At 33.9% G+C, this 9,894-nt stretch overlaps 1 protein-coding gene across 1 annotated transcript in view; it reads left to right on the top strand.

The window, feature by feature from the left end:
• The window catches only part of TOMM70 (translocase of outer mitochondrial membrane 70), a 32,893-nt gene extending 23,036 nt beyond the window's left edge, over positions 1-9,857 (top strand). The window contains exons 7-12 of the mRNA XM_006916550.3: positions 1,399-1,533; positions 2,547-2,654; positions 3,672-3,788; positions 5,982-6,079; positions 7,145-7,267; positions 9,411-9,857. Coding sequence (XP_006916612.1) covers positions 1,399-1,533; positions 2,547-2,654; positions 3,672-3,788; positions 5,982-6,079; positions 7,145-7,267; positions 9,411-9,564 — 735 coding nt within the window. The 3' untranslated portion in view covers positions 9,565-9,857. The remainder of the gene's footprint in view (positions 1-1,398; positions 1,534-2,546; positions 2,655-3,671; positions 3,789-5,981; positions 6,080-7,144; positions 7,268-9,410) is intronic.
• The last annotated feature ends 37 nt before the right edge of the window (positions 9,858-9,894 follow it).

Below are 9,894 nucleotides of genomic sequence, written 5' to 3'. Positions count from 1 at the left end.
CATTTTGTTCTGTTAGTATTTTTATTATAATTGTGGGAGCATTCTTGTTTCATTCAGGAAGACATTTTCATGTAGTTTTGCCTTTAAAAAAGTTTATAGAGAGGAAACCTGTATCTTGCTTTAATGATCAATTTTTCATTTTAATGGCAAGTAATAATGATGCCTGTCGTGCCATGTACAAAAATTAATAACTCAAATGGATCAGAGACCTAAATTGTAAGAGCTAAAACTATAAAACTCTTAGAAGAAAACATAGGAGGAAATCTTCATCACCTTGGGTTAGGTAATGGTTCCTTAGAATATGACACCAAAAGCACAAGCAACCCCCAATTCACCACCCACCCCCCAAAAAAAGGACTTCATCAAAATTTAAAACTTTTGTGATTGAAAGGATACCATCAAGAAAGAGAAAACACATTCCATAGACTGGGAGAAAATATTCACTAATCATATATATTTGATAAAGGGCTTGTATCAAGAATATATAAAGAACTTTTCTACTAGTCAGCACTAAAAACACAACTCAATTTAAACATAGATGAAGGACTTGAATAGATATTTCTCTAAAGAATACATATGAATGGCCAATAAGAACATCATTAGCTGTTAGGGAAATTCAAATCAAAATCATGAGGTATCACTTTACACCCATTAGGATAGCAGTAAGCACAGAATGATGAACAATTAAAAGTACTGGCGAGGGTATGGAGAAATGGAAACTTTCACACATTGCTGGCAGGAATGTAAAATGGTAAAATCCCTTTGGAAATTAGGAGTTCGTCAAAAAGTTAAAGTATTAGCATATGACTTAACAGTTCTCTGGTAGGTATATATCTAAGAGAATTGAATATATATGTCAACATAAAAACTCATACATGAATGTTCATAGCAGCATTATTTGTAATAGCCAAAAAGTAGAAGCAACTCAGATGTTCATCAACTGATGAATGAATAAAAAATGGGGAATAGCTATACAACAGAATATTTCATAAAAAAGAATAAAGTACTGATATGTGCTACAACACAGATGAACCTTGAAAACATACTAAGTGAAAGAAGCTAGACACAAAAGAACACATAATGTACAATTCCATTTTTATGAAATTTCTGGAATATACAAATTCATAGAAATAGAAAGTAGATTGACATATTAGAAGGGAGATGGGGAGTGACTGCTAATGTGTATGAGGTTTCTTTTGGGGGTGATGAAAAATGTTCTGGAGTTAGATGGTGATGGTTGCACAACTCTGAATGTACTAAAAACAACTGACTTGTACACTTTAAATGGGTGAGCTTTACAGTATGTGAAATACAATTCAATACAGCTGTTATTTTTTAAAAAACTAAATTGGAATAAAAAGTAGTAGTGATGAACTTTTTCTCATTTTGGGCATGTAGCTTCGAGCAAACGCTCTCATCAAAAGAGGCAGTATGTACATGCAACAGCAGCAACCTCTGCTGTCTACTCAAGACTTCAACATGGCTGCTGACATCGACCCTCAGAATGCAGATGTTTATCACCATCGAGGACAGGTAAACCTATCTTCTTACCAAGAGTTCTGACCTTTGTATTGAGGAATCTTATGCCATATTCGAGTCTTAAAGTTTTCTTATATCATTTCTGATATCTGTGAACAAAGTATCACAGTGGTTTACAGTTTGGTTTAGCATTTATTCTCATTTCAACATCTGTCCTTATAATTTTGATATTATTTTAAAAATGGAAAAGGCAGGCTACAAATGTTAGCCAGCCAGTTCAAGTTTTTCAGGTGTTCCTGGTTTTGAGGTTTTCAATGAATAACATTAAAAACATTTAATTAGCATTTTTAGTTAATGCTAGAATCAACATAATATTTTTGTGGGCTTCTTCCTATAAGGAAATAATTAGCCTAGACTATCCAAACAGTACCAAAAAAAAAAAAAAATCTCTTCTGAATGGAGTTATGATCTGCATTTTTAGTAAAAAATATATAGTGAAGAAAACAGTTCCTAATTTTAGCCTCATCTGGGGAAAATGTGGATGTATAATCTGCTTGTTTAACATGACTTCTTGAAATGCATTATGGTGGAAAGTATGGGCTATCTATATGATAGAAAGGCTGGAGTTCTAATGGAGAATTTTACCTAATATTTCTGTATGAAGGCTATTAAGAAGTGTTGAGATAACCTCTTTAAGCGCTTTACATTTCGATACTTACTGGATAGTATTTTAAGATTAATTTGAAAGCTGGTTATCTGATGTCTGGTCTGCTTTGAAATTTCAGTTAAAAATGTCTAGTTTTGTAGAAGGGTTTTTTGCTTAAGAGTGATCAAAATTTCAGTGCAAAAGTGGTAGGTTTATAGCGTTTTAAAAATTGGACACTTGTTTTAAGTTTTAAAATCTTTACTTAAAATTATAAGATATTCTAGGTCACTGTTTCTAGAAAATAATTCTATATTGAATAATCAGTACACGCTTAGCATTATGCTGAGCTGTGATAAGAAACAGTGCATACTTACATGGTACATCTGTTTGAATTGCATTTATTTATGTATTTTTTCCTTAGCTGAAAATATTGCTTGATCAAGTTGAAGAAGCAGTGGCAGATTTTGATGAATGTATTAGATTAAGACCTGAGTCTGCTCTGGCACAAGCTCAGAAATGTTTTGCTTTGGTAGGTTCTAGTTTCTTTTGTATTTTTCTAAACATTTCCCCATTGTTAACAAAAATGAGAATCTCATTGTCTACAAAGTCATCTTCCCCCCCACACTGCCCCCCACCAAAGGATGCAGATGGGGGGAAATCATGTTAGTTTAGGGAAGTAGAAGTATATACATATGCTCATTAAGGTACTGCTCCTGTATTTCTCTGGACGTATTATTTGAGCTCAGTCTTGATAGATGTTTGTCCCTGATTTTTATGCTCCCTTGAACAGCAATATTCTCCTTGCTTCTGTACCATAAACTAGTACAAAGAACAAAAGCATTTTGAGGAAATAACTGCTTTTTCATCTTGCCTTTTTAGAATTATTAATATTCAGAAATACAAGTGAAAATCAGGTAAAATACATCCATTTATAGTGAAACATGAGGTCCTAACAAGAATTTTTTAAAGGATGAAATTGAGTCACAAATATATTCAGTCATGCACCTCCTAATGACTGATTTGTTCTGGAAATGTGTTAAGCAGTTTCATCATTGTGTGAACATCATAGAGTGCACTTACACAAATGCATTGTGTCATGATTTCGCGAAACTATGTCACTAGGCAATAGGAATTTTTCAGCTCCATTATAATCTTATGGGATCACCATTATAAATGTAATCCATCCTGCAAATTATAGATGAAAAATGTTATTAAAGGGACTTTATAACACTTTTAGTAAAGTTATAATAAATTAGATATAAAACCCCCATTTGTATGTAAAGTTAAGTTCTGACAAGTTAGGGTGCCTCTAATAGAGTACTGAACACCTTGGAATTGTATAGTGGCTGCGAGTCCTAGCTGCACATGGCCTTTGGATCCCCTACTGCTGCGCTATTTCCTTGGAACCCTGTTAGATGCAGCAAATTATGTTAGCAAAATCACCTGCTTTCCTGGAAGTAGTTATGTCATTTTGTGTGACTTTGTGGTTAACATTTCATGAGTTTTTAGTTCTTGATGTGACAGGCTTTTTTGATTTCTTAAACAGTATCGCCAGGCATATACAGGAAACAATTCTTCACAAATCCAAGCAGCTATGAAAGGTTTTGAAGAGGTCATAAAGAAATTTCCCAAGTGTGCTGAAGGCTATGCGCTATATGCCCAGGTAACTGTGATTTTTCATATTTTTTCAGTTGCCAGTCCTTTTTTTAAAGAACTGCATTTGTATGCTGAATCCCAGTATGGAAATCAGAAAACGGTGCTTTCCTGGTTGCAGCTTCTGTGGAAGCAGATGGCTTTGTTTCTCCTTTGATTCTCTGGACCCTCAGGATGGTCCAGAATCACCTCAAGAGCGGCTCCTATGTTACACAATTGAAAACTTTGGCCCTAAGCTCTTGACGGGGGACACTTAAGCAGAGCATTTGTCTCCTGTTTTCATTTGGATTGGATTTTTAAAATTTAATCACCTTAGGAAAATTCGCTGTATTCATTTGGTCAGGAAAATGTCTTTGGAGAGGGTTTTTTTTCCTATTTTGATCATTGTTCTTTTAAATGGTTTGACAGGCTGTAACAGCTTATTTTAACTTCTCTTTGGTTTGTCTTAAGTTCTTGGTTTACAGTTGAAGCTATGGGAAGAAAGATTTAAATCTGAATTATTTTCACTTTTTAATTGTAGTCTGAAGTCTTTGAAAACTTAATTTTAAATCATCCTTTAAATGAAACTGATTAGCTTCTTATAGCCACAATTAAGACTTTTTTCCTCCAACTAAATGATATCTGAATAACTGTTTTCTCTTAGTCTTTTTACATTAAAAGTTGCTTTTGGTATCTATATAAACAGTCCATCTCAATACTCTGTATAATTTCTTTTCTATCTTATTTTGTTGTTGTTGTTCCAAAGAAATGTTTTCAGACCCAACTATATATATCACAGAAATAGGAATCATTTAAAAATGACCATCTGTGGTAGATCCTACCTCCAAACCATTAAGGTTGCTTTTCTTTTTAATTTCCTTCATGTTATCTTTTGTCAAGTTAAAGGTGAAACTTTTTTTGAGAGTTTATTAAGAGGGAGTTTGACAAGACTGATTTGTGCTGGATCTGTTCTCTAAAAGCTCTATATATCACTGCATTATTAGAGATTAAAATTCTCTAATAATTCTTTGGGGTATGAAGTACAGCCCAGAAATTCTTTCACTTCAGTTAGAAATAATCTTGTCTATTCAGTCTTTGTTCTTACAATTCCTAGGCAGGATGGTGATAATAAAAAAGATGAAACATTAGTTGCTGATTACATGCTCTATTGAATTAATTGTGAAAGCATGTACTATATAAAATTTTATGGACTGTAGTGAACTTAAAATAGGACAAATGCACATTATAATTGTATAACGTTTCTATTGAATAGGTACACTTGCGTTTATGCCTTATGTTAGGAACAAACCAGAAAGTGACAACACCATCTGCATCACTGAAATTCAAAAGGGCTTTCTGGTGCAGATTTCTATAAACAGGTATAAGAGGAGAGGCCACTGAATAGCTTTTAAAGGAACCGATATTAGGAACAGCTCTCGCAGAGCTTTCTTAATTGCACATTTCCCTGTCACTGTGCTACCTTCAAAATAGGTTTTGGCTTTCTTGAGCTGTCTTCCTGTTAACACTAGCATTATTATAGTCAGCTTGTACTAAAATTTCTATTCTTTGGTCCCTCTTTTCTGATTTTTGCTTTACTATATATATAGTTATATGTAACTTTATATATGTATATGCACACACATGTCGTTACATAGTATAATTTTTTTTTTTAAACTCAGTTTGGGCTTAGATGCTGGCCAACTCTCAGTGTTACAGGTTGAGCGTGATCTGGTATCTACAATAATCAAAGCTTCCATTTCTGTTATGGGATTTGCCTTAAAATAGTTGATTGTAGCTGTTTTTTCTTTTATCAGTAATTTTTAAGGAATGACTTGGATAACAATACACATACCTGAACTGCTTTTAAATGAATATTGTCTTTAAATTCTCTTAGGATGTTTTAGGATAATTATAAGTGACATGAATGTCCCTGTGAGAACCTGATATTAGAACTGGCACCAAGAGTGGGATTTTATGTGTTCTACAGTTGACCACATATGCTATTGCATTTAATCACTGCCAAAAAGAGGACAGTTAAGATTTCATTTTTATAACAATTCCATGTAAAAACCCCAAGAATTAAGTTGTAACATTCTAAGTGTGTATCTTCAAAACATCATTCAGTAATAAATGGATAAATGAAGTAAATTTTAATAATAAGCAATACACTTTTAACTGCTTCGGTTGACTGTAACCTTAATATAACAAATATCTCCTTACCTAGGCATTAACAGATCAACAACAATTTGGTAAAGCTGATGAAATGTATGATAAATGTATTGATTTGGAACCAGATAATGCCACAACATATGTTCATAAAGGGTATGTATTTTTCTGTTTGTTCCAGTAAGAAACTAGAATTTCTTGCACAGTAATAAGATGGCTTTCTTTCAGTCACTGAAGAAGGGGACTGTGGTATAGGGAGCATCAGTGAGTTAACTGACAAATTTCTTAAAGCTATGGATGCTTCACTATTAATTTTTAAAATCTTACATTTCATTCTTATATAACAGTAAATGTACTATTTTCACTCTGTCTTAAGTATTTCAGTTCTGAACATCTTGTCAAATGTTACTTGTATCAAAATAGGAAACATGTTTTTCCTGATTTTTGTGTCCTTGAATTATTGAAAAAACCTTAAATTTATACAAAGTAAAAAATTTAGCTTGCAAGGTAATAGAGCCTAAACTGTTAGACACTTTTTTCTTTTTTACTGAGGTATAGGTGTACATGATTCAGTATATTTATTGTGAAATTATCATGTCTAACATGTTATAGTTACAGAATTTTTTCTTGTGATGAAAAATTAAGATGTCTTAGCAATTTTCACATATACAATACAGTATTATTAATTATAGTCACAATGTTGTACATCTTCATGACTTATTTATAACTGGAGGAGGTTTGTACCTTTTGACTGCCTTTGACCATTTCACCCACCCCTCACCCCATACCTCTGGCAGCCATCAATCTGAGTTTGTTGGTTTTTTAGATTCTACATATATGTGGTCATACCGTATTTGTCTGTGTCTGACTTATTTAGCATAATACCTTCAAGGTCCATCCATGTTGTAAATGGCAGAGTTTCCTTTTTTTATGGCTGAGTAATATTCGTGTGTGTGTACATGGGTGCGCATGCTATGTTTTCTTTATCCATCGATGGACACTTAGGTTGTTTCCGTGGACACTTTTTTCATAAGGAATTGAGTTCAAAGCCAATATATTAAATTGAGAAGTAAAAATTTGATGATTATATACTGTTTTAGATTTTGCTTTTCTTTGTAAATTAAAATTATAAATTCACTGAGGGCAGAAATTGAGTCATGCACTTATATTCCTGTTGATACTGGCCCATAGTCCCATCTGACTGTCTTTTTGTGTTTGCAGTTTACTTCAACTTCAGTGGAAGCAAGATCTGGATAGAGGTTTGGAGCTTATCAGCAAGGCTATTGAAATTGACAATAAATGTGATTTTGCCTATGAAACCATGGGAACTATTGAAGTGCAAAGGTAACTTCTAGAATCTGTTCTTAGGAAATTTAGAGCAGCTCCATAGATATTTATCTTTTCATTATTCTCATTACAGATATTTCATTGTCAATATCCATTAAGTTTTTAAGTCTTAATGTTACACCCTTTGAGGCAAGCTTCCCTCAAAACTACACAACTTTGATGTGCCTTGTTTCATTATTTTTCCAATTTAAAAGTCACACTTATAAAAGTTGTTTAAGTCAGGCATATGCACTACACAAAGGGAAACATGATCTCTAATACCTCTTGTGTGTTCTTTCCTCTTTTCACTTGTATTATTCCTGTTGGGGAAAAAAAAAAAAAGCCTGCAATGTGTTTAGGCAGTGCAGTATAGCTAAGAATTGGTAGCCAGGTGCCAGAAGATCTGGATCCTGCTACAAAGAAGCAATTAGCCAAGTAACTGGGCAAGTTGCAACATCATCTCTGAGCCCCTGAGTTTTCTTTAAAATCAAGGAGTTGGGTAAGATTTTTTGCAACTCTGATTTTCCATAACTTACTGTTTTGTGTAAATGTTTATCCAGAGTTGCACTTGAGATCTGCCATTAACAGGTGATAACTGTTTGTCATAGCATTCTGTGTAGTATACCGCCTTCATACTGGCATTGCCATCCATTTGAGTACCTACTCTAGGCCAGGCACTGAACTTAAGGTGTTTTCCAAATATTATTTCAGTTTATCTTGACCCCAGTCTTTATAAAGGTGGAGATTACATGATACTCAGTATAACTGAAGAGTGTAGAAACTGACTGTTGACAAGGTTATACAGTAAGCCAGCAATAGAAACAGGATATGAGCCCTTATTTCACTGATACCAAAGTAACTGATTTTGCCACTGTCATTTGTCGTGACAGTAGGAGCTGTCTTAATTTCTTGTCATTTAGCCCCTCCTGGAGTCCTGTCAGCTCTAGAGTAGGCAGAGTAGATATATGGAAAGTTTTGTGTTTCTTTTGAACCATTCTATATTGATAGTTACGTGTAAATATTATTTAATTGCCAATTTGTTCATGAGAATGAAATATTCTTGAATTAGAATAGGATGAGGTAGCAGTTCTTAATCTTTTTTGAGCAAATCTGTGGACTTTTTTTAGAATACTGAGCATGCAAAAACACTTTGCACTTAAATTGTCTCTAGAGCTATCATGTAGCCATATATTATAGTATGAGGTTAAGTACAGTCACCCCAGAGGTACATTGTACTTCTTAAGAATCCAACTGGCATATATATATAATAGAGACTTAAATATTTATTGTAATATTACATTCATATATACATAGCTAATACTAGTTACTTAAACCAGTTCTTGGTAAGTATATAAAGCCAAACCATACTTACTTTAAGAGGTAAATTATATTTTTTGACCCAGCATATTTATCCATTTACTCAAAAAACAGATACTAATTACTAGGCATTGTACTAAGTTCTAGGAATCGAGAGTTGTCTGTTAAGAATCTAGTAAGACTGTGGTATAAACAAATATATATTCATCTGACTAATGCATAGAATGACAACTATAGGAACAATAAAGAGAGAACAGGAAATATTCATGAAGATATTTGAACTGTGCCTTAGAAAGGTGAAAATTTGTCTAGAATCTAGCAAAGAGGTAATAGATAATCTGATCATTATTGCAAGTGTAAATGTATGGCACATTCAAGGAGCTCAGGTAAACCTGTGTGACTGGAGTACAAGTGCATGGATGGTGGGGATATGGTAGTAAGAGATAAGGCAGAAAGAAGGTGAGCTTACAGGTCTGTGAAAGTCAGGCCCCTAAATGCCATTAGTGTTCCGTGAGGCTGTCACTACTTTCTAAAGGAGCTTGGTGATGTAGAAGACACGTAGAACGTAGGAACCAGACAGGAAGATTTTAAATAAGTCATTTATCTACTCTCACTGTTCTTATCTGTAAACCAGGACTAGGAGAGGTATAAGTACATAGTATTTGTAATAGTAGCTAACATTCATTGAGTGTTTTCTATGTGCATTGTTTTGTTACAGAGCAGCATTTGATTAGAATCGTAGTTGAAACTTAGTGGTCAGACTCCTGAGACACTTTTACTAACTTCATTACAGTCTTTGAGGTCCTTGTTAAATCTGAGACATTGAAAATGTTTGTTCTTTTAGAGGAAACATGGAGAAAGCCATTGACATGTTCAACAAAGCTATTAACCTGGCCAAATCGGAAATGGAGATGGCTCATCTATATTCACTCTGTGATGCTGCCCATGCTCAGACAGAAGTTGCAAAGAAATATGGATTAAAACCACCAACATTATAAAATAGGGGGGAAGGAGAATTGACCTTTTTAGAAGTTTACCTTCCCTTCAACTGAACCCTAAAGACACTGTCATGAACTGTGTTGAATGGTGGAACTTAGTATTTCCGTTTGTGTTGTCATTCGTTAAACATCTTTCATGTTTAGATGTTGTGGGAGTGGCTGTTGAAGAACGTGTGCAGTGTTGCAGCTTTAATTCCTTTTGCAACAAAAGTTTTAGAACTTGTTAAAGGGACGTTAAAGTTGCAAGGAGTGCAAATGATAATTGGCCATGCAAATAAAAACTTTGATTTGGCTTTTTTTTTTTTTTTTGGGGGGGTGGGGGGGGTGTTT

This window comes from Pteropus alecto, unplaced genomic scaffold (genome assembly GCF_000325575.1).
Source record: "Pteropus alecto unplaced genomic scaffold, ASM32557v1 scaffold164, whole genome shotgun sequence".
In the NCBI taxonomy this organism is placed as follows: domain Eukaryota; kingdom Metazoa; phylum Chordata; class Mammalia; order Chiroptera; family Pteropodidae; genus Pteropus; species Pteropus alecto.
This window is presented reverse-complemented; position numbering and strand designations above follow the sequence as displayed.